Below are 25,510 nucleotides of genomic sequence, written 5' to 3' on the forward strand. Positions count from 1 at the left end.
CTTGTACTCATCCCTGTTCTCTCACATGATCCTTCGTAGACCCAGCTTCCGTCCACCAAAGTACCATCCGTTTCTCTACTGCTTGTCGCTCTCCTCCTTGGGATGCGGGTTTCAAGAAGTCTCTCCCTTAGTGGCAGTAGTGCTGTCACCAGGAGTCGCCTTGGTCGTAGCGGCTGCAGTCGTCACCGCGCGCGGCTTGCCCCAGATGCTCTTGGCTGGAAGTCCAGTCTCAGGCTTGGGAGCGGGCGGGAGCGAGGGGAATTCGGCCTTGCTGCCAACTGAGACAGGGATGGGGCCGGGACCAGGGCTGGAAACGTAGCGTTGCTGTTGAAAGTGACTTTGCCCCTGTATCTTCTGCTTCTTAGGCAAGGGACGGCTCTTCTTGGATCCTTGCTGGCCCTGCTGCTGCTGTTGCTGCTGCTGGTTCTTGTGCTGGCTACCGCCCTTGGGCTGCTTGGTGCCGATGTCTCTCTTGGGGCGTTGCACTTTCCAATCGCCATCATCAGCCGAGGTACTCTGCGACGCGGGCAGCTCGTCACTGGCAAGAGAAGGAGTGTTCTCCTTGTCTGCGGCATCCGTCGTTGGAGTCTGTTGAGCGGAGCTTTGGGCCCCGGTTGTTGCCGTGGAACTCTTTGCGTCCTGGTCCTTAGCTGAAGCTTGCTGGGCTGCGGAGCCCTTCCCCTTGCCCTTGTAGCTCTCGGCAACACTGCCAGTGGACTGGTTGTCCTCTTCGTTGACGGGCGAGTTACCAGACGTGAGGGTGCGCGATGTTCCTGACGAAGTTTGGGATACGTTGCGACGATGGCCGAAAGGCTTCAACGGAACCGGTGCGAGCTCAACCTTCTTGGGGCGAGCCACAGTCGGACGGGTAGGAGGAGAAACAAACTCCTTGGCCTGGGGGTTAAGCAAAGTGTTGGGTTTTGAAGTTGCCTCCGCGCCTCCTGCAGATTTCTTCGGTGAAAGTTTCGGCATAGCCTCTCCCGCCTCGGCCAACGGAGGGGTTGCAGGAGTCGGTTGCATCACAGGCGACCCATCGCTAGAGCGATTTTCCTGGCCTGTGATAGAACTGAAAAGCGCGGTGCTCGTAGCAGAAGGAAGTCCATTATCCAAAGTCCGAGGTGCATCGAGTCCTTCAGTATCTACTGTGCCTTCGGAAGCTGATGGGCCAGCGAGTTGCAACTGGGCAGGTTGCTTCTTCCGAGTCTTGGGCATCCGCAACGATCCGCCAGCATTCGCCCGGAAAGTTTTGCTGGCAGTCTCTGGAACATCAGACTTCTCGGTTGACTGCTGTGGCTCATTGCACTCTGTCCTGGCGATCTGTTTGCCCTTTGCGGCGTTGTTCAGAACTTCCGACTCGGGGTTCTCCGTTGTTCCAGCGACAAATGGCGCCGCGTCTTGCTGGACAACATTCGTAGGGGTTTCGATGGCAGTTTGGTTCGCACTGCCTGGTTTGGCACCCTTCCCTCCGACTATCTGCTTTGCCTTGGCTATGACCTCTCTGAGGGTTGCAGGCTCATTATCCTCTACCATCTCGGTGGTGAGTGGCATCGAGGCTTCTGGGTCTTGTTGGTCTGCACTGTTGATGGCGCCGTCATTTGTAGTCTGCTGTACATTGCTTGGCTCACCTTGGTCCGCGGAAGCGGTCTTCTTCTTCTTCTTGGACCTTTTGTTCTTTTTCTTGGTGGAGCTCTCAACAGCAACAGTCGTGGCAACAGCCTCCTGGTCCCGGTTCAAATCGATCAAACTGTCAAGCTCGTGGCCGGCGCGCGTGAGCTCGTTTGCTTGCTCGACGGGGTGCTCTTCCACACTCGAGCTATCGATAGCCGATTGGGGGTCCTTTGCAGCAATTTTGAGCACTCGCGCGTCGAAAACCTCGATGCTGTGGTCATCTTTCTGCGAGAAAACCTTTCTGTACTTGCCCTTATCGGAGGGAGGGCTATTCAATTGAGACGGATCACTCTTCTCGGCGGTGGACTTTTCGCCAGGATCCTGGTCGTTAAGCGTTTGCAACTTTTTCTTCTGTCCATACGAGGCTGAAACCTCGCAGTCAATGGCGGTTGATGTACAAGGAACCATCTTGGCTGGCTTCACAGATGCTTCGCTGCCCTTAGGAGTGAAAACCATCGTGTTTGTAGGCGTGGTGTTCTCGTCGGATGCGGACACATGTGTGCTCGTGCTAGCCTTGGGTTTCTGCGGCGTGGTCGGTAAATTAACCACAATGGCTTTGTTGACGCCCTTGCCCGAACTGCTCACGGGAGCACGAGGGCTGGAAGACTGGTTTGTCTGCTCTGCATCTGGGATAATGTCGTCTTCAGAAGGTGGCTTGGACTGAGACTCGGCTTCGGCAGAAGTTTGAGGCACCGCTGTGGAAGCGCGCTTGGTCCACAAGGTACCAATCGTTTTGGCTTCTCCGATCGGCCCAGCTACTTTTTGCGAGACCTTCTCGGGCAGCGGAGTTGATGAACCATGGGTCGTCGCAACGTTGGCCTGCGACGGCTGACGCGAAGGCTTCATGTACTGCTCCAAGGACACCTGTGCCCTCGAGTCGCGGCGGTTATGCGGAATCTGGGTCTGTCCAAAACCGCTCGACTGACCTTTCCACGCTGGTTGATATGGACCAGTTTGGTTTGTCGAGCCGATCTGCGCGTTGTCGCGCCTGTGGTCTTCAAACATGTCTTTGCCATACTTTGTATGGTGCATCGCGCCAATCCTGATCATGCAATCTACCACGTTGCTCTTGAAGTCATCCATGGCCGAGATCTCTCTTACCCTTGAGCCATCCTTGAATCTATGCGACAAGTTGGAATTAGCAACATCGGAAATGGAGGGAAAAGAAAAGGCATATACCTGACAAAGAAGCAAGCGAAGTCTGCGGTATGTTCCGCTAGTGGCAACTGGGAGACATGTTCAACCTCTCCCCACTGGGACATGATCTCATGGATCTTGCTCAGGAGGACCCCCGAAGTCATTCGCAGGATTGTTTTCAGCTGAACATACACAGATCGTTCGCGTTCCTCACACTTGTTACAAGCACAAGGCGTGTAAACATACTTGTGGGCAGTCCTGGGATGTTGATTTGTGCAGTAGTAGTCTGCTTTGGTCGATGCCTTGGAGTATGAGCGAGGTCTGTTGTCCTTGGTTGGAGATCGGCGGAACACTGGGCCGTGGATCGAGTCATCAGCGTGCGGGATCTTCTCCCAGCCCTTGGGTTCGCCTTGAGGCTGTGACTGACCGCTGCCTATCTCTTTCGATGCAATTGGGGTCTGCAGCTGCTCTTGCGGCGCATTTTGAACACTTTCGGAGTGTGCAGGGCCCAAGAACGAGCCCTTCCTAACTTCTTGATCGAACAAAGAACTGGCAGTTGCATTCCGCTTCCCGTCAGGCCTGTAGGAAGAGTTGACATCCAAAGCCGCTCTTTGGTAAACTGCAGACTGCACACGTGTGCCACCCGTCGAGGACATGGAGCTCTGAACTGGCACATTGCCTCCATCATTCAAGAAGGAATTCCCTGTAGGTTTCTTCGGAGTCAGCTTGACTGATTGCTGGGGACCTTGTTGATGACGTTCGGGCGCAGGCAAGACAAGAGGCGCGGATGGTCCAACAGGGCCATAGTAGGGCTGCGTCTCGCCGTTGGAACCCGTCGTGAACGGCATGTTGAAGGGAAGGCCGTACGGCCCCATCGGAGGAGGGTAGACACCAGGTCCCATAGCGGCCACGGTGGTTATCTGAGGTACAGGGGCTCTTCCAGGTAGCAAGGATGGGGGGGGCAGGGCTGGAGTTGCGCTTGTAGGAGCTGCAGGGGCTAGACTTCCGTCTTTCGGGACGAAGGCCGAAGTGTTCTGCTGGCTGTTTGTGAAGGTCTCTCTGGAACGCCCAGGAGAGCTTATGTCCATTGCAGAACCGCGGTTCTGCGGACCAGCTCGAGGCTTGATGTTCGTTCCACTGACCACTATGGGCTTCGGTACAGCGGTGTTCGTTTCGGCTGACGTTTGGGTGACAGCAGTGGCCCCGCCAACTCCAGCAAAAGTTGGCTGTGACGACGGAGAATCAGTGCTACCGACGGCGATGGTCTGCGGGCACAGCGCGGGGGGGATGCCACTCGGGGTGTCGTGAACGGGCTGGCCGGCTATCTTCTCCTTAGACGAGTTCTACAAGGCGTGCAGGGAGTGAGGGGTTTGACTTACCAAGCCAGCAATGCAGGGTGTTGCTGTGCCAGTTGTGTTCCAAGCTGTTGGCCGGGTAGACACTCGGTCGAGTCAAGCCATTGCTTGACAACTGATTTTGGCGATGGCACAGGGCATATCGAATGAGCATGATGTCGATGGAGGGCAGCTTCTTGAGCTCATCCCAGACTCTTCGAGTGATCAAACCAATGATGTCGCCGCTCCAGCAGTGAAATGCCCTGAGCTTGATCTGGTTCTCGGTCTTGGCAATCCATTCATCAGCCCAAATGCCAACTTCAACCGCGGTCGACCTGATGTTGCCGTGAGAAATGTTCTCATTCTCGTTGTAGAGTTGGTGCATGAGGTTCCACAGGTTCAGCGCGCCATGGAAGTAGATGTCGAAGGTGTCAAAGTAATCGTACAGATCCTCCCAGCACGAGGGCTCTTTCAAGGACTTCAGCGATCTCCAGTGCTTCTTGCGGATAGAGTTGGCTCTTCCCTGGATGTCTTCGGCGCTCCACAAATCGAGTTCGCGAGAACCGACAAAGTGGTTCATGTTGAGGCCACGGGTAGGTACTTCGCCGTTATTGGTGCTGAAGATCGCCTTGATGTCTTTGCGACTGTAAAAGGTATTCGGAAGGTGGTCCTCCACGTAGCGCCTGGGAGTTTCACCGTCCCTGGCAGGAACCATTTTGTAGCCGCCGGGGATGCCATTGGGATAGTGGTAAACGAAGCTCGGGGGCTGGTTTTGGCCATTTGCTGGCAGACCGCTTGGGTTCGTACCTTGCGCGTCGCGATCGTTGCTTCCCACGGCGAGGCCGCGACCCTGAAGAGGGGCCTGGCCACCAGGAAAGGACGAAGCCATGTTTCAGGGTTGTAGTATCCAACGTCGTCTGTTCAGGCAGTAGGATGAAGACTCGAGTTGAAGGGGTATGGGGATTATGGCTGATGGGAAGTTGATGATGAGTGATGATGGGACGAGCAGTGAGGAGGTAGGGATGGGTTTGCTGAGTGAAAAGATGTGAAGTTGTGACGAAAAGGTGCAAGGAGGAGGGATGAAGAGAGGATGTGACGAAGAATAAGAAAGTGAAGGGCAGGAGGAAGACCAAGGGGGTGGGTGAAGTAAAGGCAGGAGAGAGGAAGGTGCCTGCTGGTCGGTCTGAGGAAGGAGCCAAAAGAAGGTGCACCTGCCTTGGGAAGGAAACCAATGAGCATAGAGTCAGTCTGCAGTATTCACTCTGGTATTAGCGGGGATGAGGGAATGGACTACACAGGCAGATGCATCACTGATGGCAGTAGATGGATGATACCGGAAGTGGCTATAGAGCAGCAGTGGCAGCAATGATGATGAAGTCCCTAATGCATTTGGGTATGATGCAAAACTCAGGCGAAGCCATTCCAGAGACTCAATATCTGCTCTAAGGACTGAATCTCTATGACCTCTGGAAGCTATGATGGTATCATATGAGATGGAAAGCTCTGGCTTTGGGGAGATTCATCCGCGATCTTCCCTTCAAAGTCAAACTCAGGAGCAGCCAAAGACAGACCTTCAGCAAGTACGGTTTAATTTATAGGCTGACTTGCCACACCACAAAAGAACACAGTATAACCCAAGATTGCATTGGCCAAACCAGGCAAGACAAAGCTTGCCTACAGTAGTTGGTTTCACTCTGAAGAATCCTTAATCACATGCGATGTCATCGCTGGCCTAAGTTGAGTCCGGGTTGCTATTGCTCCGAATGGGTCTGGGTTCCAGACTGTCTGGCGTGAAACAACACAAGATGCAAATACTGTCAGGTCAGAGAAGTGATATATTCGTCATTCAAGCAATGTACCACCAGCAAAGGCAGGCTGCAGGTATCTAGTCATACAAAGGTGGTAAAGAGGCCGCCATCAAGAGTGATCAAAGACTGAGTTGCATTCAGCTCTTTTCGCTGTTCAAAGCGTTGAGCATCTTGAGGATCTCAGATTCGCTGTCGCCAACAACAGCCTTGCCATTGTTCCAGTCCACAGTCTGTATGTCTGAGTCAGCTTTGCTACACCACGGCAGAGAAGGACATCTCTATCCTTCTACCATCTCGCAGTATCCTGCCGCTTTTCAAAAACGTGAAACACTGTTGTTTGCAATCATGTCCTATTAGGGAGAAGTATCGACAAGATACTGAGAGGAGGGAGAACTATAGAGGGGCCCACAGAGAAACGGGGAGGCAGGCTCCATCTGGGAAGAGCCAAAGGCCTAGGAGATACGCACCACGGGTCTCTGGAAGGACTCAGAGTTCTGCTGGAACTTCCTCAGGGCCTCCTGTTCGGTCGACGCGCCCTTCACAATGGACGAGATTCTGTTCTTTCCAACATACTCCAGGATGGTCTTGACCTGGTCCGCGGTCGGCGGCTCTTCGGTAATGTTGAGCTCAAACTCGGCGCGCGACTTCTGAGGGTTCGTCTGGACACTGTGGTCGCTGGCCTGGTCCTCGGTCGCACCAGCGGTCGCATTGGCCGATACCTGCTTGAGGATGTTGGCGGCTCTCACGGAGGCAGGAGAGCCCGCCTTGTGGAAGAGGGTAACAATGTCGAGGGTCTTGTGCTGGAGCGGATATCAGTTATCAATCACGGAAAGCCAATTGCGGGTGGGCAGCCTTACGAAACGGAACATTGTGGCGGGTCGTTTGCGTTTGGGCGATCGTGTTAGTGGTGTGGTTTGTTGGGGGGTGAGCTGCGCTTCGTGAATCGTGCAGGCAGGTGTGATGCGGTGAAGTCGGCAGTGGAGCTTGGAGCTCCCAAGAAATTTACGTCATCTTTGCCGGGCCGCTTAGTTTAGACGCCAATGCCGGCAAAGGCGGGGCCGGCCGCGCTTGACCCCTGACGGTGCGCCGCGGGCGCACCTTGAACCAGCCAAGGGACGGACGTGAGACCTGAGCATGGAGCTTCACCTTTTGGCACTCCCTCCCGTCATTTAGATGGGTCTTGGACAACACGTCTGGGCCGCCTGACTTCATTGCACTTATCGTGGCAAAGGGCGTTTGTAAGGGTCCAGTTTGATCATGATGCGCTGGTTGTACCCACCGAACTTGACCCTTTACCGGATGTTGGAGTGAGTCGTTCAAGGCCTTGGCCTGGACCCTCGTTATCGCTATCAGAGGAGCAGCTAAGGGGTAGATCGGTTCGTCAGGGTGTCAGCCATTCGCGATAGAAATCCTTCGCCCAACGCCTCGGATCGCTATTTAGTCACTTGAAATGATTGAATGCTAAGAACAGCGCAAAAATCCTATTCGTTGTTGGGTGGTTCTGCAGGGGTCATCATGCTCGAGACACGCGACGGTCGGCGCGAGATGTGAACCGACGCCGCCCAGCTTCATCAACACCCAAGATAGGGCTGAACATTGGCATCGAGATGCAGCCAAAAGATTCGACCACTTCCCTTCAGCCTCTCCCGCGCAAGTACAATCGCCGATGGACCCATGTGGTTTTGGGCAGATCTGTCAAGGCTTTTTTGCGGAGAAATGACCATTACATGACGTAGGAGGGGGTTTTGCACCCGTCTGAGCTGAGAATCGGCGCTGAAGACGTCATGACGTAGATGCAGCGAAGTAACTGGTGGGGTTGGCACTGCTCGGCCGGTGCAGGATGTCTCTTTCTCATATCTTATAGAAAGCCAGTCTGCTGAACACAGTTGTTGATTTTTTGTTCTTCACTCAATCAAACATTGCTCTGTATTCCATCACTTCAAACGACCAATCTACCTACCAACTCCACATTTTTAAAAACTACACCACCTCATCACCACCATACAAACCGTCATCATGTCCGGAAACTCCAGTGTTGGCACTAGCGGCGTCTACGAGGCTGGCGACCAGCGTAATGTCAAGAACTCCGAGCTTGACACCGGTGACCGCTTCCACGAGGGCAAGGAGCACTCCCACCTTGCCAACGACTCCAGTAGGCTTTCCTCTTGTCGCCTATTGCCGGGTCAAATTACTGACTACCTTCCAGAGGATGAGAGATCGATCGCCAACAGACTCGCTGCTGAGGAGAAGAAGCACCGCCAGGGTGAGGAGGAGGATGATGTTGAAACTCGTCAGTCCAAGAAGGACTCCACATTGCCCGTAAGTTACACCATACTCAAATGGCTTCGAGTATTGCTGACCTCCACCAGGCGAAGATGCACGGCAACGAACCTTCGAAGGGTGCCAAGATTGATCAGGAGCTCCAAGAGGAAGATGAGCTCCGCTTGAAGCAGAAGACTGGCAAATAAATGGATATTGCGGATAGTTTGATTTTCGGGTCGGCGTTGGCTGGGAAGCATGCATAGATGCGGCTGATAGCATGAATATCACAACTTTCGATACAAAAACAAATGGCGAGAGCTTACTTTGCACAATTTATACAAAGCGTGATCCATTTGATGGTGGTAACTTAATTGCGGTCGTTCGCTCCGACTCGTAAAAACATTCCGAGGGTACGGCAGTTGTCAGCCAGTCAAACATTCGCGGCGCTAAATCCAACCAACAGTTTTGATCCCTTCATTTGTAGGACAGGCACAGTCTCTCGGATGTATTAATTGACACAAGGACGACGACAATTGCAGCGGGAAGCCAGGCACTCAAAGCTCACGTGCAGCAATACGCAGATATGATTCGCATGAGAAATAAATAAGATGTTTATTGGCATGATACTAAGAACTATACGAATACCTGGATGCAAAGTCAGCAACGTGCATCCTGATTGATATCAAACAAGAAGGGTTATGTCAATTGGAGGTCAGAATATGTAAGAAATTGAATATCATATATTCAAACGATATAGCCGCTCCGGCGAAAGAGGGCCACCGAGTGAAATCAATCGCAAATTGTTTTCATCATTCCAAAGAGAGACGAAGCCGGGTGCAGTGAGAATTCGAACGTACCTTGTGCTGTTGAGACTACAGCTTCGTCGAGGAGGGCATGATTTTGCACCTGGAAGCTGGTAAAGAAGAGATGGTAAACAGAAGGAGGGAGGCGCGTCAAGCTGAACCTTTATTCTGATTGAAAAAAAGTTCTGTCGTTGGTGGGGCACCCGCAGTGCACCAGGAGCAAACCAAGAGGTGGGCGACGACCATGGACCGCCCCACTAGGCCATTTCCGGCTAGATAGAATCGGCCCCGGCAAATCGCTTCCTCCGACACAAAAAAACGGTCTTGCCCTAAGGTTCCCAAGCTTGTGCGTCTGGAAATCGACGCAACTCGACAAAAAACCGGCGTGCCGAAACGTGACTTTGAACTCCATCACCACTAACCAGCAGCAAATCTTCGACGTCTGGTAAGTCGACGCGCCCCTCCCACAACCAAACAAAAACACCACTCCGAGTCCGCATCACCGATCTCTAACCTCGCGATCCAACTTCCAGACCGACCAGCAAAATGGGTGACGCTACCATCGAGGGTTCTAAGTGGCGACTGGTCGAGGTCGGCCGTGTCGTCCTTCTCCAGGGCAACAGCCCCTACGCCGGCCGCCTTGCGACTATCGTCGAGATCATCGACCACAAGCGCGTACGTTACGACAGCTCCTTCTGCACCTCTTGCTCCCAACCCCGACACGATTCGTTTTCTTGAAGAGTGCGCGCGTGCACATGCATATTTGGAACGGAAGGAACAGCAAAGTCTAACATGAAATTCGAATTCTAGGCTCTGGTCGACGGCCCCTCCTCAGACGCTCAGCTCGTCGTCCCCCGCCAGCCCATCTCCCTCTCCAACGTCCTCCTCTCCTCCCTCAAGGTCGAGGGCCTTCCCCGCGGCGCCCGCACCGGCACCGTCAAGAAGTTCTGGGCCAAGTCCGAGATCGACGCCAAGTGGAAGGAGACCAACTGGTTCAAGCGCAGCACCCAGATCGAGCGGAGAAAGAACCTCACCGACTTCGACCGCTTCAAGGTCCTCCGCCTCAAGAAGCAGCGCCGTTTCGAGCAGCGCAAGGAGCTGGTCAAGGTCAAGGCCGCGGCGTAATGGACTTGCGATTGGGACGTCTATGGGGTTGACTTTGAAGACTACGGGGCTGGTTTAGAGCGTGACAGCATGGGAATCCGGTTTGGTCTGCATCACCGCAGCATTGGGTTGCTGCACATCTCTTTTGCTCCGTAACTGGAAGGGCTGTATGTCACATTCATCATCAACCATATGATGACCGGCGTCAAATACGGAAATTCAGAGACAAAAAATGAATTCATGGCACAATCAGAAAAATAGATTGGTTGGCTCGTGACGGGGACACGGAGTAAAGATTTTTTCGTTTTTCCTTTTGAGACTCTGTAATTCTGATGATCTTGAGACTTTTGGACGTGCATGCTTGCCTGCATTCGCCATCGAAAACCTACAACGAAGTCAGCGAGTGTGCTACTCCGCCCAGTCCGGAAGTCACTCTAGGACAATGTCAGGCTCTCTCTCAGCCTTGTAGAAACAATGGGCAGAATGTCATCCCACCCTTTCGACCTTGCGCGTCTGCACTCTGGGGATCTGAACTGGGGACCGACCGTCCAACTGTCTGCTTACCTAATACACCCCAGTCGGCGGAGGTGCTCCTGTCTGCAGTCAGTGTTCTGCAAACCCTATCAATTTTCTACGATCCCTCCTTCAAACCACAAGCCACCAAATATTCCCCCACGTTGAGTCGAGATTCCCTCGTTCTAAACTTTGGTAAGTAACGCTGTCCCCCTGCCGGAATTTTTGACGCAATCGCCCAAACGACGAAGCCGCGCTTGTTGCAAGGAATTTTGTGCGAAAAGTTGGCAATTCCCTATTTTTTCCCACAGACACACCAAAGCCGAAGCTCGCCAAATCAGCGCCTTTGCGCGATCCTAGCTCCCACCACATTACCACCACCCAAAAAAAGGACCCCGCAGCTAACAATTTTCCGCGGTTCACAGTCAACAAAATGGCCAACCCCCGCGTTGAAGAGCTTCCCGATGACGAGACCAAGAAGGTCACCGTCGAGGAGCACGAGGACGAGAGCTCCGACTCCGAGATCGAGGGCGAGGAGGCTGAGGGCCTTCCCTCCGGCTCCACCGCTGTCATCCACTCCCGCAACGAGAAGAAGGCTCGCAAGGCCCTCGAGAAGCTGCACCTGACGAGAGTGCAGGGCATCACCCGCGTCACTCTCCGCCGCCCCAAGAACGTGAGTGCATTAGAAGGGGAGGAGCGGTGCTTTTTGGTGGTGGCACGGCGCGATGCGGGGGTTCAACAAGGCTGACCCACGTTTTTTCAGATCCTCTTCGTCATCAACAGCCCCGAGGTCTACAAGTCTCCTAACAGCAACACCTACATGTAAGTTGAAAGATGTGAAGGGCCGCAGGAGATGTCCGGAAGCTGATATTGCGCTTCCCAGCGTCTTCGGCGAGGCCAAGATCGAGGACCTCAACGCCACTGCCCAGCAGGCTGCCGCCCAGCAGCTCGCCGCTGCCGGTGGTGAGCATGACCACGCCGGCCACAGCCACGCTGAGCCCAGCAAGGCCGCCGATGCCGAGACCAAGAAGGACGAGGAGGAGGACGACGGCGAGGAGGTCGACGCCGAGGGCATTGAGGACAAGGACATCGAGCTGGTCATGACCCAGGCCAACGTCAGCCGGAAGAAGGCCATCAAGGCCCTGAAGGAGAACGACAACGATATCGTCAACTCGATTATGGCACTGAGTATTTAGCGACGGCTGCGGCCAAAGATAGTTTCTCAAATCTCGACAACGGCAAAAAGGACGGAATGGGTTGGCATGTACAATTCCCAGGGAGTTGACTCCGAAAAGTCTCTTTCGCAATAAGAGGTCATGATAATCGGAGTTTCTCGTGTCTTTCCTATGAACTTGGCACGATGCGCCAATAATAATCCTCGGCCAATTGATTCCATATTCCGGGGCATCATGAGAATCGCGACTCAGGACATAGAGTACAGCTACCCCTCGATCGCGGATTTTGGCTCAACCCGGGCTCGCAAGGAGCTCTGCCCCACCATCCAAGTTCCAACCGACTCCTCCCGCCCAACCAGGTGCGGCAGCCGTGTGCTTATCACGTGATCTTCCATGTGACCCAGTTCTTCCCGGCTCTTTCTCTGCTCTCCGTTCGGCAAAGTCAATCATCAACCTCACGTCGACGCAACTCCCTCTCCACTCCCCCGAACCCTCAGCATACCCTTCAAAATGGCCACAGTACGTATATCCCATCGAACACCGCTCGCTTCGCCCTTCCGATTGATGCAATCTCCGACGACGGCGCCAATTGGGCAGCGCACCCGTGGTTCCGCTCCCTTGAGGCCGGGCCTGAGCTAATTTATTCTCCTCCCGCAACAGCGAAGCGCAGCTCTCAAGCTCGACTGGGCCAAGGTCACCACCTCGCTCGGCCTGCGCGGCCAGACCGCCGCCTCCCTCCAGGCCTTCAAGCAGCGCAACGAGATCGCCCGCCGCCGCGTCCAGCAGCTCTCGGAGCTCCCCACGACCGTCGACTTCGCCCACTACCGCTCCGTCCTCAAGAACCAGGCCGTCGTCGACGAGATCGAGAAGCGCTTCACCGCCTTCAAGCCCGCCACCTACGACGTCAGCCGCCAGATTAAGGCCATCGAGGCCTTCGAGGTCGAGGCCGTCAAGAACGCCGAGGCCACCAAGCAGAAGGTCGACCTCGAGCTCAAGGACCTTGAGAAGACCCTGACCAACATCGAGTCCGCTCGCCCCTTCGAGGACCTCACTGTCGTACGTTTCGACCGCCGAGACGGAGACTGCGCGTGTGAATATGCTGACAATGGACGCAGGACGACGTCGCCGCCGCCGAGCCCTCGATCGACGAGAAGACCTCCCAGCTCGTTTCCAAGGGCCGCTGGTCCGTTCCGGGATACAAGGTACGGTCCATCTGTGTTGCGGATGATGCGCTTCGGCATACTGACACCCTCTGCAGGAGAAGTTCGGCGATCTTTCGGTGCTATAGACGCGTTCGCTCTTCGATTCCCTTTGTGTACTCTAGCATTGTAGATAGGCGATCGGTCCACGGGGAGGGAATCAACCCACTGGACACTAATATCGACCTTTTGTACCAAGCATGTTCTGACATCCTTTGAGGGTCATTTCGAGGTGTCCGACGGACTCGGTGACGCATGTTTGGCTGCCGTAGCTGTTCGGATGAATTTTTCCGTTCGGAGTTTACGACCTCGGCGGTATCCGCCGGCGCCTAGTACCCGAGCAGAACGAGCTTCTTGTCACCAAGACAGCAACTCATCCCAGCTCCCTCGGAAATTCTGTCGAACCAGCAATTGAATGGCCGGCAGGCGTAATTCGACTTTCGTCACAATGTGTCGCCTGGGGTTGAGCATACGTCCACCCGGCACCCCGGCACCACTACCGGATAAACGGGATCTCGCCGCGACATCAACAGCCCGGAATCACCGACTACCCCACTCACGGCATCGGCTCAACAGCCAACTCAAAAACATCTCATCTCCCACCTGGCGGCGAAAGTCGTAAGGACGTTTAGTATTGTTTCTCATGCGATTGCTTTACTTATCTCAACTTGATCTGCCAGGCTCACTGCGTTCGCCTGCCATGGACTCGCTAAATCATCTCATCCTCAAAGAGGCACCCCAGCTAGATCCCGCCTGGCTTGTCTATGAAGAAGCGAACCTCAGGACCCCGAAGACGTACGCCTCGCCGCTCGATCGCCAGCCCGTTTACGCAGGAGAGTGCAGACAGCTTAACGCCCGCATGCTGGCCCCCGGCGCGCCGTATGATCATCTCTCGCACGTCTCGACGCAGCAGCTGGCCGTCCCGTCAAGCCTTGACGGTTTCGCCATTCCGATCCTTCGCTTATTCAACCACAGCCCCGAGGCGACGCCCGACGACCATGGGATCGTGGTGGTCTACTACCACGGCGGAGGCCTCTGCGTAGGCGAAGCCGACAGCGAAGAGCTCTCATGCAGGCGGATCGTTCACGACTTCCCAGGCGCGTCTGTCTATTCCGTGGGGTACAGGCTCATGCCGGCCTACCCGGCCTCGACGTGCGTATCTGACTCCCTAGACGCCTTCGCCCACGTCCGCTCGCTCCACCCGTTGGCGACGAAGATCATCCTCCTCGGATCCTCGAGCGGCGGCCAGCTCGCCGCCACCGTGTCGCAACACGCGCCGCGGGGCAGCTTCCACGGCGTCGTCCTCCGATGTCCCGTGACCAGCGACGGCGGCAGCTCTCTGGCCTTCGTACCGGAACGTCTCCGGCACGCTTACACCTCCGCATCGCCGGCCTTCGCCACGAGTCTTCTGGGTGTATTTGGGCGCGCCGTACCGAGAGACGGGCTAGAGAGAATGCCGCTCGAGGCCGGGGATGAGGAGCTGCGGGGAATGCCGAGGACGTGGGTTCAGGTGTGTAGCAACGACACGCTGTACTCAGACGGAGTCTGTTATGCGATGGCGTTGAGAGAAGCCGGGATCGAGGTCCGGGTTGAAGTTGTGACGGGGTGGCCGCACACATTTTGGTTGAAGGCGCCCGGGTTGACGAGGGCAGTCGAGGCGGAAGGCGAGATGGTGGAGGGCTTGAGATGGGTTCTCGAGGGTTAAAGGGGAGGTTGATAGAGGGTGGTCTGATGTTGGAATGGAATTGAAGTCGAAGTACGTCTGACGATCCGAGGCTCAGGAGACCGTGGTGTTGGGGTGGAACTTGAGGCTGAATGACCGGCATCTGTGAGAAAATACGAGATGAACGAGCATGACAACGAGGCCGTTCGAGTTTGACTCTGACAAGAAACAAAGGTCTTTGAAGAAGCAGAACTCAGATCGAAGTAACGGCAATATTACATACACATGTCACTGAGGAGTTTGAGATGAATAAGTGACTCTCCTCGAAAGGGCTGCAAGATTTTGCTAGACTGGACGAGGGATGAGACGTCGTGGTGCTTCTACGATAATGGAGTGGCCGAAACGGTTTCCCTTTGATTCATGACACCTAATTCAAAAGAAGCCCAGACAGAAAAGCAAGATTTGAGATTTGCTTAATACGATCGTCCTGAACCACCATATCAAATCGAGGCGTGTGGACGGACGAATGACAGCATGACCGAACAACCGCTTGCTCATGACCATGCATACTTCAAGCTACATTATAGACTGGCACTGATGGGTGTTTGTGGACTTCCTGTTCTCTCCTCTCCTTTTAGGGGAGGGGCCTTTGGTCGTGATTCATAGATTTTGACATGGCTAGGGAGCTGGTCGTGGCTGTCCTGGGACGGATGCCGTGCTAGATGTCTTCATCGAGCTTGAGCAGATCATTGCAATAATGGAGATTCGACTTGGAGGCGGCTATAGGCTAGCATTTGTGCAGCGTCTTGAAGATGAAGCTGTGGCCGGGCCCGCTTCTGCGTCTTGTGAGCTGAGCTTGCCTGCGTCTTGTGGTTCGCACGCTCAGCCCACAAGACCGGACAGTTTCTTTCGTCTTTACAGAGTCCAAGGCCACACAAAGCTGACGAAAGGTGGATTGGATCAATGGCCCGGCCTCATCTTGTAGTCTATGCCGAGAGACTTCCTTGCGAGGTCCATCTGAACTTGCACCGAATGGTAGAGCAGCAGGAAGTAGGGTGGGACTCTGATCTAGACGGCAATATGCGTGCCGCTTTGTCGAGAGTGGCTGGGTTGTAAATTCTGTGCTCGTGGTCGTCAGAAATTACTCAAGAATCCGTTTTTTTTTCGGGAATACTCAACGAAAGGTCCTTTCTTTCCACTGTAGTCTTGTAGTCTCTCTGGATGAGAAAACAAATCGGATGTGAGCTTTGGTTGCCGTCGAATCTTGTGCCTTCTTGTGTGGTGGCAAGGAGATGGGCCAGATGGACGAAGAGACTGTTCGAGGTAATCAGATATGTCTCGTCTGTTCATCAGGGCATAACGGCCTGAAATGGAAACCTCCTCGAGGGCGTAGGCCGGATCCAAGCTGCGGTACTTCTCTTCGGTCTCATCACGGTGGATGTTCGCCTACCTAGCCAGCTTTTAAGAGATAATGATAATTAAAGCCGTCTCAATTGACTGTCGCACATTCTCCTTGCTTCAACGCTTGGCCGCGCTGGTGAAATGATTCAAATCGTGAGAAGGCGTCTCCAGTTCAATTTGCTATCGACATGCAGCCTAAGTATCGAATGCATCACTCAAAATAGCAATGCCCATTGATCCATTCATCTAAAACATCTGTTATAGAGTCTCGCGATTGTACCCAAAGTCATGACCTGGTGGCAACCAATCTGGAGCAGTACCGCAGCGTGTGTATCTGCAGCAGAATGCAGACATCATCAGCGCTACCTGGGGCTTCCTCAAGCAGAATCACGAGAAAGGCTGTAATCATTCTCTTCTTTGCGAGAAGCGAAGACTTCTGGATGAAATAGCTGAAAACACTCATTAGGTAGGCTCTAGGTACTTGGGCTGGAGTAATTCTGGCTGTTCCTCAGGTGTTTTCTTGATGCTCCTCTCCGTCCCTTCCTCAACAGCTTCAACCCCCCTCACTTTTCGCTCCTTCCTCAGCTGCTACTTCTCCCATACCTCCTGCTTCTTCTTTTCCTATACTATCTAACCAGTCAGCTAGTACCTGCCACTCACAGAGTGGTAATTTTCTCCCTCCCTCTTTCTAACACTCTAGTTCCTTTCTTCCTTCCACCCACTTGCATCATAATAACAGTAACGCCTACCTGAAGACATCAGGTATCACCAAACAAAGTAAGACTTATCAACATACATTTAGTTCACATAAGCTCACAAAGGTATCAAGAATATACCCAGCAGCAGCAGAAGCAGAAAGAGCTGCCCATAGCAACAATGGCAGGCGATGCTCGAAGGAAGGGAGGTACCTACAGCACCAATGCCAACACCGTCAGGACTCGTCAAAGCCTCAGTAGCCTTCCACCCAAAAAGAAGGAGCTTAGAAGAACAACTTTCCTGGAGTATCGTTCTCTTCGCACCTGCTGCATCACTCGGTCGAAGAAACCTGATTATATTGGGTCCCATTCGCGTGACGAGAAGCTTGCAATGCTTCGTGAGGCTTGCCAAAACACACTGGCCAATCGGTAATTTTCTCTGTCCCTTCTGTTTCCCATCCCAATTGTCCCTTGAGGACTTACTAGCAAATATTCATGGGATTACAAAGAGCTAATTCCTTTTTTGTTATGGCACAGTCAAAAGAAGGGAACTGAGCTTATGGGCACTAACGTTGATGAGTTCACGGCCCGCTTCCACGACAAGGCCCTTCTCGCCCAAGGAGGCGGTCCAAACTCTGGTCCAGTTCCTGCTGAGTCCGATGCCGCCGATGACTCTGATGGGACCGAAATCTCCAGTGCCAACAACCAGGATTTCGATCCCAACACACTTACTGGCCTTCAGATGGCCAACAATGCTCAGATGGCCCAGGTCATGACTGCTCCGTCCCCTCTTGGCTTCAACATAGCCGACAGATTTCAGATGGCTCAGGCCACAGATGCCCCCGGCCCTGCTGGTTTTGCTGGCTTTGCTAGCAACAACGGAGTTATGGCTTCCAACCCTGCGGCCCAGTTCGGCCAGGTCGACTTCGCCAACTACCAGGACGAAAGCCTGTACCCCGCGCCTGCCACCTATCCTAGCCCGGCTGGCGTTGCCATCAACCACGATGGAGGCGTTTACTCCGTACCTGCGAACAATCAGTTCGGTCCGGCCAACTTCGCCAGCTTTTACGACGAAATCTTCCATCCCGCGCTTGCCACTCGGTCTGGTCCGGATGATTTCGTCAACGATGACGAGAGAAGCGTTTACCCCCCGCCTCCGAGTGCGCCTCCCTCGCCCGGCTTCGCCGACTACCGAGACCCAGGCATGTAAGCCTCGCCTGTGGACCAGTCTGGCCTTAGCGGTCAGCCTGCCTATAAGTAGAGCATGGCCGTTGGGTAGGAGCCCACCAAGCGGCCCCAGGAGACCCCGAACGGCTTTGTCGCGCCGCCTTCCGTTGCTATAGTCTCAACTTTAGCTAGCTATGAGATCAGCTTCGAGCACCGTCTCCGACACAGCGAGATCTTGGCTGAAGTTGGCGGACCAGTACATAAAGGATGAAGCTGGTCAACAGTAACCGAAGTGGATAGAGGGGGGGTAATGGCATAATAAGCAACGACTGTTTACGATAGGCACGAATCAAGAACGTTGGACCGAGAGCTTGAGAGTCCCTGTGACGACTTGTGATGTTGATATGTGATGGAAGAGCGACGTATATTGATACACCGGCACAGACTCGACGTGATGAGGGCATGACAAAGTGTGAGACCTTGAAAACATTGTCAGCTTCGTGGCCGAGCTTCGATTCATGCGCGGGGTGGTCATCCATGAATTGCTAATCCGATCGACTCAGGTCCCATCTTTCATCTCGAGAACGTGGACCCGAGGACCGCGCGCAACTAACCACCCCTCGTGGGCAGACAACAGCGGACGAGAGGCTGGACTGCCCGATCGCGAGGCGTAAATTAGTATTATACTGGAAAGACAGGAAAACGAAACAGGATGATATTTGACAGGCGCGACGGTGATCTGTCAGGTCTGTGCCTCTTTCCGATGCCACTGTCGAGGCACGACCAGCTACCGGCGCCGCAAGAGCAAGGACCTCGCCGTATACAAGCCCCGGCGGGCGCATAGGTGGCAGAACGCGCAGGAAGAAATCCCCCTTTCCCAAGGGCCGCTGTACAATGCACCGACTCGGAGTTTTTGTCCGAGCAAGCGGAAGAAAAGACTGCGGAACAAGAGGATGGACAGGGGGGATCTCAAGAATTCACAGAAAAAAATAAATGAACTTTCAAGCCAACACAAAAAAGCGAAAACGATGCCGAGCTGCGGGCTTCCCAGGGAAGGGATGTCGAATTAAGCTACGAAAACGCCACAGCAGGATCGCTGTCCTCCCCCGTTGCATAACCCCCCCCCGGGGTGGTGGAACTTGACCCAGTTCAGAACCCCTGTTCTCCCACTTCACATCCCCCCCCCCTGCGAAACCTTTAGGGTCAGCCAATACCTGAAAATCTTCCGCGGGCGCGCGCACACAGGACGGAAAATGGAGAGAAAGGGGGAAAAAAGGCCCCCCACACCACTTCGAGCTGAAATCCCAGAGAAGCTCCTCATTCTCTTCTACCAACCCGGCATCATGATCCTCGTCTGCGGCCTATCGAAGCATCCACAAGAGTAGATCACGACTTATTAGCGCCGATGGTTTAGTGGTAAAATTCTCCGTTGCCACCCAGCAGCGTCGGGGAGCCGGGGGTTCGATTCCCCCTCGGCGCATTTCCTTTTGGCGTGGTGCCGTCTCACGGTCTCGTACCTTTTTGTGCGGGCGGGAGGGGAGGGAGGGGGGAGTAAGACTGCAGCCGGCGACGACGAGCGCGCGCACTTCCTTTCTTCCTTTTTTTTTTTTTCACTTTCCCTTTCCGCCGTTACTACTTTGTTACCGAAACTCCTACTCTTGGTATCATTTATTGTAACTGAAGGACTGGCTGCCCGGCCTATATGAGAGCATGCTGGGACATGGATCGTGACTCGATGGACTTGAGAACAATTAGTTCACGACGATGACGACGGCCACATGATGGAATAAACCCTGGTCAGATGTGGACGGCCGGCGTCATCCCTAGAGAATCCCGACGTCGAAGAGAAGGGCGCATACGATGGCGGGAAGCCAACCGGAATGTGGCTAGTGGACCACGCCAGGAGCTCGATGTCGTCGATGCCCAAAACCCACGCTAGTCACGGGGCGAGCTGCGGTACCTCTAGCATCGAACATCAATCTTGAGGGTTGAGAAAGCGTCGTAGTACAAACTTTGTGGTCTCATGTTCTAGAAAACCCGAGGTTATGTATGAATCTGTTCTAGCATGCTATAAACACTTCAAAAGAGGTATCGTGAGAATCATGGGCCCAGGCAAGATGCAGACCCATAAACCAATTAAAGAGACACGAAAAACGCCAAAAGTGCTCTGCAGGAACCCAACCAAAGATGCCAATGAAGAGGGAAAACCAGGAGATGCTACCGTCAAAGAGCCGCTGGGAGATGGTTGAACAACATATGCGACGCTGTTGAAATGCAAGAAAGGGCCCGTATGCCGCACAAAATAAAATGCTTCCGCGTCCGACGCCAGCATCATGCAAGAGAAACCCCCCCCACCCAAAAAAGAAAGGATTTATCCAAATGACAAAACCCGCTCACAGCTTCTCCATAAAGTTCTTCCTCACGGTCCACATGCGCGCCCGCTTGCCGTACATGTACATCGGGATGGAGAAGAAGAGAAAAATGAGCTGGATGACGCCGAGCCAGATAAAGACGGTCTTGGGCCCGTCGTCGCTGAGCCAGTGCGTGACGAAGAGACTGAAGACCAGCCCGTGGAAGATGTTCTTGCTGAAGTTGAGCGTGACGAGCGCCTCCCCGGCGTACTGCCGGTAGCTGTCCACGCAGAACGTGATGGACGTCGTCGACCCCAGCGTGCAGCCGAACGAGATGAGGCCGAAGAAGACGGTCGGCACAATCCAGTGGTCCCGCTCCTCGGCCGACCAGCCGAAGCCCATGAGGCCGATGACGGTGGTGATGGCGACGGGCGCGGCCATGACGAGGCGGAACTCGGGCTCGTACAGGCCGCCGTTGCGGCGGGCCATGCTCTTGACGATGATGTCGCTGACCTTGCCGGCGACAGCGGTACCGAGGATGCCGCCGACGAAGGGAGAGAGGTATACAAGGCCCGTTTGCAGGGCGTCAAAGTTGTATGACTCGCGGTTGCGATAGATGAGGGCCACTGACTCGGACACAACAATCAGCCAGCCGACCGACAGGGCGTACACGACCGAGGACCAGAGCACCGCCGGGTAGGCGAAGAGGACAAAGGGCCGGAGCATGACTTTGAACCATCTGTCGTGGTTGAGCCGGCCGTTCCAGGGCTTCAGCTGCTCCGTGAAGGACTTTGCGGGCTGGTGCCGGAGCGTGTGGGTGTAGGCGAGGGCCTTTGGCGGCGAGTTGACGTCCGAGGAGCGCGTGGGGAGCTTCTCGCTCTCGATGGCCGGGGCCTTGGCGAAGTATTCCGACCCCGACGTAGGGGTGCCGGAGGTGCCAGAGGTTCGGATGGCGGGTGCCGGGTTGGGCGAGTCGGAGGCGCTACCTGCCTGTTTCTCGATGTCGTCGTTGCCCCGGGCGCCTTGGTCGGGGTCGGGAGCAAACCCGACGTGCAGGTCCTTGTGATGGTGCGGTGACTGGGGGACATTGTCGGCGGGGGCTGCGTTGACATCCGCAGGCACTTGAGGAACTTGGTGGCGCGATGACTGCCTCCGCCCGAAGCTCGGTCGTCGAGATGGCTTCCGCGATTTGGGGAGGGGCGTCCGGTCCCAAAAGGTCTCGGGCACGAAGAAGAAGAGGAGCACGCCGCAGAGGGCGACAATCATTGCAACGACCCTGAAAGCATGTAAGTCATGTGTTATAAGAGGGGGGGCGGGTTCAGAGATGCGTCGACGTACCAAAAAACCCATCGCCATCCCAAGGCTTGTATGACGACGGCACTAATGAGCGGAACCAGGTTCTTACCACCGAGCAGCAGTAATGTGTAAATGCCGATGCGGAACGCACGCTCGTGAAGAAAGAAGATCTCGGCAATGGTGGCCGACGGAAGACACTCGACCGGGCTCACAGAGATGCCCTGAAAGATTCTGGCCAGGATGAGAGACGTGAAGTTGGGCGACAGGGCGGCCCATACGGAACTGGCGATGAAGATGATGGCGCTAAACAGGTAGACTGGTCTCTTTCCGTACAGGATGGCCGTCGGCGAGAAGATGACCGAGCCGAGACCCATGCCCATCATGTACAAGCCTGTGGTCAGGGAAACAGTTTCCGTCTCGATGTGGTAGTCCTCAGCCACGTTGGTGAAGCCGGCAGCGAGCAAGGGGGTCATTCCTCCGCCGACCATGCAGTAGAAGCCGAGAGACAGCAGGGCGCAGTCGCGTCGCCAGGCGGGCCAGTTGAGAGGGTCGTTGGCCGACTCTTCCGGTTGGGGGTTGAGGATAATTCCGTCCTTGGTGGTCTTGGCCTCGACCTCGGCCGGTGGGGCCGCGTGTGCGGGAGAACGGCTACCAGTCGGTGTCTCGACCGGCTCCGGGAAACCCGTGGGGATGGATGAGTGAGAAGTCCTAGCGGGCGCATTGCGCAAGCCCAGGGGCTCGTTGCGATGACTGGCGAGAAGAAGAACCGAGCCTGGGAAATGTTAGTATTGGGCGGTTCTTACGATGGTGAGAGTCACAGGTATGCTTACCGGGCACTTCGATCGTCTTTGGGTCGTTGAGGACACCCATACTCCATTTGGGGATGCCGGCATGTTCGCCCTCTGTCCTATCGGCATTTTCCGGCTTGTTGCCAAAAACACCCCCAAAGCGGCTCTTCCAAGTCAGAACGCCCGCCATTCCTGCCGGTTTTGACAGTTTCCCGGCTCAAGAAGAGCAAGCTTGAGACTGTGTCGGTGTTGTGTCTGCTGACGATAACGCAAGAATGTTGCAGATTCTTTGCAAAGAGGTGGAAAAATAAGGGAGGCACGAGGACGGTCAAGTCAAGAGATGCCAAGACTTGGGGGCGAAGGTTAGACTGAAATTTGATCCCAAGTTCGGTCGGGCATGCCACGCATGCTTCTTTGAGATCAACCGTGCGTCCAGAAGATATAAGGTTGCAGGCGTCCCAGAGGCGGGACGAAGGAACCGAGAAAACGCGACAATGAACTCCCCCCTAGGAAATTTAAAATTTCAGCTGACGGGTGCGGAGCTATGCTGAACTCGAACCGGCGTCGTTGATGAGATGTTGGGGAGGAAGAGAACAAAGAGCGATGGAGAGGAGAAGACGAAATGGACCAGAGATAGCGTCGCAACGGATCTGTCGACGGGCGGTGGGAGAGATGGCGTTGTATGTCAACAAACGAGCACTTCCAAAGGGGGCTTGTGGATGGCTTCTCCAGACTTCTATCCAGAGGCGTTCGGGGACCGTGCAGAGCGATGGCGTCAGAGTGCGAATGCGCCGTTGGACTCTGATTGAGTGAGTGACCGGAGTCGTGTCTCACGTAGGGCCAGGCGACTAGCAGAGCAAGGATGAACCTCGAGCTTTATGGCTTTATATGTGGTATGGCGAAAGGGGGCAGCCAAGGACTAGTAGCAATTCTACATAGTATGCTTGACACAGCCGGAGGGGGGAGGGACATGGGACGAAAGGAGATATCGGCAGGCCGATGTCAGGATTGGCCGGCCACCGAGTCAAGCGTCGAGCATAGGAAGACGCGGGATTCATGCTCCCGTCTTGCGTGTGTCGCCTCGGGCGGGTTCCGTGGGGAATTTGAGAGAAAGAGATAGATGTTCGTCCACTGGATAGACTCGGCAACCTTGACAGACGGGCAGGTGACCGGGTCTCGAAGACGCTATGGATGCAGTAGAAAGGATGCTCGAGGAAGAGGCGGGCGAGCAAGAGGCCACATGCACAAGTTGATGGTGTGCGCATCTCTGATCCTGGTCGCAGATTCAGGGACCCCTAAAAGCGAGGCTACTCAAGGACCTTTTTTTGCTGAGAGATGACTGGGCCAAGGCATCTTTGGGGCCCCACGCTTGTGTGCCCAGCCGTAGTGCAGTGTCCAAGGGTACATCTGTGCTCCGCTTGAAGAGTTGCGGAGTGGTGCGAGTTGGAAGAGGGGGGGGGGGGCTTGCGTGTCAATCAGCGGTCGAGAATAAGTGCCAGGCGGTGACGAGGACGGTGAACACCAACTCCGGGCAATGTCGAGCGCAGGTGATTCGAATGATGGCTTCCTCAAAGCAACCACGCTTGTACCTAACAGAATCGTCAGGTCGATGATGGGATTAGATGCGAATGATCATCATTATTTGGTCTATGGCGAGTCAAGTTTTGTTCGTCCAGGGTTGCCATTCTGTATGGCTTTGCGGGGAAATAAATGTCTGATACACAAGTTGAAGCCGTCGTCTACAGAGTGCTGCGGTCCATGCGGCTGAACGGGGCAAGAAGCCAGCCAATATATTCGAACGACGTTGAAGATTTTGGTTCAAGATTGATTGCATCGGCCCTGGGCGCCAAGAACTCATCACGAAGCCATTCAGCCTCTTGCCGCGGGAGCCCTTCCACCCTCAGAATGCCATGCCTGCTTATTTAACCCGAGCGCCACAACGTCATCGTGCACGAAGGATGTGGGTCCCACACGCACAAGAGAACAGCCGTGGTTTAAGCGGGAATCCAGGAAGGAGCCAAGCAGCCAAGCGCTGTGCAGTGTACCCATGAATTGCCAACTTGGAAATGAAGCGCGGGAATGTCGACGGTCGAACTCAGATGAACCACTTGACACTGACAGACAACGATAGCTAAGCAGATCCCTGCTTCCCCTCAACCACGCATCTCTGCCCAACGTCAAACATCCCCGGACACCGCCTGTCTGTTGTCTGTTATCCTTGCCCTTGATTCCACATTGACAACTCGCGTCCGTCCGCCCTCTCGACATCTCTCTTGCATAGTACTTACTGCTGCGTCTCGAGTCGCGTTGCGACACATCGCATCACGAGACAGCTCCCGACGACGTCATCCAGCACCACCCCGCGCGTTCAAACGAGCAGACAAGCAGACAAGCAGCCATAAACACGGCCTACCATGCAGCTCCCAAGACAGGCAGCCCACATCGCCCTCCGGGGCTGCAACGCTACCCTCGCCGGTGGTGTTCGCATCCCATCCTTCAAGCCACCGGTTGGTAGCGCTGCCGCCGCTGCCTCCTTCTCCACGTCTCATAGCAGGCCGGCCAAGAACCAGATCTACGCATCGTGAGTGTGAAACTTGCATGCATTGCCCCTTCTGCCCGCCCCGTACAAATGCCTGTTCGAGCTGTCATTGCCGCCCACCCGCTGACCTGCTGCCATCGCTTCCAGTGTCCGACGTCCTGACGATTTTTACACCTACCAACTCATGTCCTCCTCCTCGCGCACACCTCTGATAACGCTGTGGACCACTTCCTGGTGCGGGACATGTCGAGTCGTTGCCCCGCTTATCAGATCCCTCGTCGAGGCCGGTGTGGGTGAAGCTGAGGGCGGCGTCGCTTACTGCACAGTCGAGTTCGATTCTCCCGACGTCATGAGCGGCGGTCTGGGCATGACCTACATGATCACCTCGATCCCGACGTTGCTGAGCTTCGACAACCAGGAAGCCCAGATCCAGACAAAGGTGCACGACGCGAAGAAGCTGGCGGACCGCGCCTTTCTCGAAGAGTGGATCCGCACCGAGGCCCGGCGCCACGGTCAACGCGGAGGCGGCGGGGGACCCGGAGGCGTTTTCGGCGGGCTCTTTGGTGGCTTTAGATGATTCATCCGTATTTGGGATGCGCAAGTCACC

General features: G+C 54.9%; 11 protein-coding genes across 11 annotated transcripts; 7 read left to right on the forward strand and 4 right to left on the reverse strand.

The window, feature by feature from the left end:
* Window positions 1–111: 111 nt before the first annotated feature.
* On the reverse strand, window positions 112–5,028 carry CDEST_14476 (uncharacterized protein; the record flags this gene model as incomplete). The annotated part of the gene is made up of 3 exons (XM_062930632.1): window positions 112–2,788; window positions 2,848–4,126; window positions 4,185–5,028. The coding sequence occupies 3 exons, from the start codon at window positions 5,026–5,028 to the stop codon at window positions 112–114; spliced, it is 4,800 nt and encodes a 1,599-aa protein (XP_062786683.1).
* Window positions 5,029–5,955: 927 nt separating this feature from the next.
* On the reverse strand, window positions 5,956–6,957 carry CDEST_14477 (Putative redox protein Fmp46). The gene is made up of 3 exons (XM_062930633.1): window positions 6,805–6,957; window positions 6,415–6,747; window positions 5,956–6,177 (listed from the first exon to the last, which is right to left on the reverse strand). The coding sequence occupies exons 1-3, from the start codon at window positions 6,814–6,816 to the stop codon at window positions 6,085–6,087; spliced, it is 438 nt and encodes a 145-aa protein (XP_062786684.1). The 5' UTR covers window positions 6,817–6,957; the 3' UTR covers window positions 5,956–6,084.
* Window positions 6,958–7,823: 866 nt separating this feature from the next.
* CDEST_14478 (uncharacterized protein) lies at window positions 7,824–8,535 on the forward strand. The gene is made up of 3 exons (XM_062930634.1): window positions 7,824–8,099; window positions 8,154–8,266; window positions 8,317–8,535. Exons 1-3 carry the CDS (start codon window positions 7,964–7,966, stop codon window positions 8,413–8,415), a joined length of 348 nt encoding a protein of 115 aa, XP_062786685.1. The 5' UTR covers window positions 7,824–7,963; the 3' UTR covers window positions 8,416–8,535.
* A 150-nt stretch (window positions 8,536–8,685) lies between these two features.
* On the reverse strand, window positions 8,686–9,258 carry CDEST_14479 (uncharacterized protein; the record flags this gene model as incomplete). The annotated part of the gene is made up of 2 exons (XM_062930635.1): window positions 8,686–9,197; window positions 9,238–9,258. 2 exons carry the CDS (start codon window positions 9,256–9,258, stop codon window positions 8,946–8,948), a joined length of 273 nt encoding a protein of 90 aa, XP_062786686.1. The 3' UTR covers window positions 8,686–8,945.
* A 76-nt stretch (window positions 9,259–9,334) lies between these two features.
* On the forward strand, window positions 9,335–10,411 carry CDEST_14480 (Putative large ribosomal subunit protein eL14). The gene is made up of 3 exons (XM_062930636.1): window positions 9,335–9,457; window positions 9,546–9,687; window positions 9,823–10,411. The coding sequence occupies exons 2-3, from the start codon at window positions 9,559–9,561 to the stop codon at window positions 10,135–10,137; spliced, it is 444 nt and encodes a 147-aa protein (XP_062786687.1). The 5' UTR covers window positions 9,335–9,457; window positions 9,546–9,558; the 3' UTR covers window positions 10,138–10,411.
* Window positions 10,412–10,590: 179 nt separating this feature from the next.
* CDEST_14481 (Putative nascent polypeptide-associated complex NAC domain, NAC A/B domain superfamily) lies at window positions 10,591–11,825 on the forward strand (the record flags this gene model as incomplete). Its single annotated transcript, XM_062930637.1, has 5 exons — window positions 10,591–10,627; window positions 10,720–10,824; window positions 11,055–11,302; window positions 11,393–11,451; window positions 11,513–11,825. The coding sequence occupies 5 exons, from the start codon at window positions 10,591–10,593 to the stop codon at window positions 11,823–11,825; spliced, it is 762 nt and encodes a 253-aa protein (XP_062786688.1).
* A 489-nt stretch (window positions 11,826–12,314) lies between these two features.
* On the forward strand, window positions 12,315–13,092 carry CDEST_14482 (Putative ATP synthase, F0 complex, subunit D; the record flags this gene model as incomplete). Its single annotated transcript, XM_062930638.1, has 4 exons — window positions 12,315–12,323; window positions 12,465–12,860; window positions 12,920–13,006; window positions 13,063–13,092. The coding sequence occupies 4 exons, from the start codon at window positions 12,315–12,317 to the stop codon at window positions 13,090–13,092; spliced, it is 522 nt and encodes a 173-aa protein (XP_062786689.1).
* Window positions 13,093–13,703: 611 nt separating this feature from the next.
* On the forward strand, window positions 13,704–14,708 carry CDEST_14483 (Putative alpha/beta hydrolase-3; the record flags this gene model as incomplete). The annotated part of the gene is made up of 1 exon (XM_062930639.1): window positions 13,704–14,708. One exon carries the CDS (start codon window positions 13,704–13,706, stop codon window positions 14,706–14,708), a length of 1,005 nt encoding a protein of 334 aa, XP_062786690.1.
* Window positions 14,709–16,943: 2,235 nt separating this feature from the next.
* Window positions 16,944–18,603, forward strand: CDEST_14484 (uncharacterized protein; the record flags this gene model as incomplete). Its single annotated transcript, XM_062930640.1, has 4 exons — window positions 16,944–17,191; window positions 17,300–17,968; window positions 18,122–18,185; window positions 18,493–18,603. 4 exons carry the CDS (start codon window positions 16,944–16,946, stop codon window positions 18,601–18,603), a joined length of 1,092 nt encoding a protein of 363 aa, XP_062786691.1.
* A 953-nt stretch (window positions 18,604–19,556) lies between these two features.
* CDEST_14485 (Putative major facilitator superfamily, MFS transporter superfamily) lies at window positions 19,557–23,655 on the reverse strand. Its single transcript, XM_062930641.1, has 3 exons — window positions 22,407–23,655; window positions 21,619–22,348; window positions 19,557–21,556 (listed from the first exon to the last, which is right to left on the reverse strand). The coding sequence occupies exons 1-3, from the start codon at window positions 22,552–22,554 to the stop codon at window positions 20,323–20,325; spliced, it is 2,112 nt and encodes a 703-aa protein (XP_062786692.1). The 5' UTR covers window positions 22,555–23,655; the 3' UTR covers window positions 19,557–20,322.
* Window positions 23,656–24,772: 1,117 nt separating this feature from the next.
* On the forward strand, window positions 24,773–25,493 carry CDEST_14486 (Putative Thioredoxin domain-containing protein). Its single transcript, XM_062930642.1, has 2 exons — window positions 24,773–24,945; window positions 25,051–25,493. The coding sequence occupies exons 1-2, from the start codon at window positions 24,779–24,781 to the stop codon at window positions 25,478–25,480; spliced, it is 597 nt and encodes a 198-aa protein (XP_062786693.1). The 5' UTR covers window positions 24,773–24,778; the 3' UTR covers window positions 25,481–25,493.
* Window positions 25,494–25,510: the final 17 nt, after the last annotated feature.

Source organism: Colletotrichum destructivum, chromosome 10 (genome assembly GCF_034447905.1).
Source record: "Colletotrichum destructivum chromosome 10, complete sequence".
NCBI classification, from domain to species: domain Eukaryota; kingdom Fungi; phylum Ascomycota; class Sordariomycetes; order Glomerellales; family Glomerellaceae; genus Colletotrichum; species Colletotrichum destructivum.

What these genes read in the sequence shown, in the direction of transcription:
- CDEST_14486 (XM_062930642.1), top strand. Translation starts at nt 24,779, where the DNA reads ATGCAGCTCCCAAGACAGGCAGCCCACATCGCCCTCCGGGGCTGCAAC. An exon ending in AAGAACCAGATCTACGCATC is followed by an intron (nt 24,946 to 25,050) that starts GTGAGTGTGAAA and finishes CATCGCTTCCAG; the next exon opens with TGTCCGACGTCCTGACGATT.
- CDEST_14485 (XM_062930641.1), bottom strand. Translation starts at nt 22,554, where the DNA reads ATGGCGGGCGTTCTGACTTGGAAGAGCCGCTTTGGGGGTGTTTTTGGC. An exon ending in AAAGACGATCGAAGTGCCCG is followed by an intron (nt 22,349 to 22,406) that starts GTAAGCATACCT and finishes AACATTTCCCAG; the next exon opens with GCTCGGTTCTTCTTCTCGCC. An exon ending in GGATGGCGATGGGTTTTTTG is followed by an intron (nt 21,557 to 21,618) that starts GTACGTCGACGC and finishes ACATGCTTTCAG; the next exon opens with GGTCGTTGCAATGATTGTCG.
- CDEST_14477 (XM_062930633.1), bottom strand. An exon ending in AGTCCTTCCAGAGACCCGTG is followed by an intron (nt 6,178 to 6,414) that starts GTGCGTATCTCC and finishes TCAGACATACAG; the next exon opens with ACTGTGGACTGGAACAATGG.
- CDEST_14478 (XM_062930634.1), top strand. Translation starts at nt 7,964, where the DNA reads ATGTCCGGAAACTCCAGTGTTGGCACTAGCGGCGTCTACGAGGCTGGC. An exon ending in CCACCTTGCCAACGACTCCA is followed by an intron (nt 8,100 to 8,153) that starts GTAGGCTTTCCT and finishes ACTACCTTCCAG; the next exon opens with AGGATGAGAGATCGATCGCC. An exon ending in AGAAGGACTCCACATTGCCC is followed by an intron (nt 8,267 to 8,316) that starts GTAAGTTACACC and finishes GACCTCCACCAG; the next exon opens with GCGAAGATGCACGGCAACGA.
- CDEST_14480 (XM_062930636.1), top strand. Translation starts at nt 9,559, where the DNA reads ATGGGTGACGCTACCATCGAGGGTTCTAAGTGGCGACTGGTCGAGGTC. An exon ending in AGATCATCGACCACAAGCGC is followed by an intron (nt 9,688 to 9,822) that starts GTACGTTACGAC and finishes TTCGAATTCTAG; the next exon opens with GCTCTGGTCGACGGCCCCTC.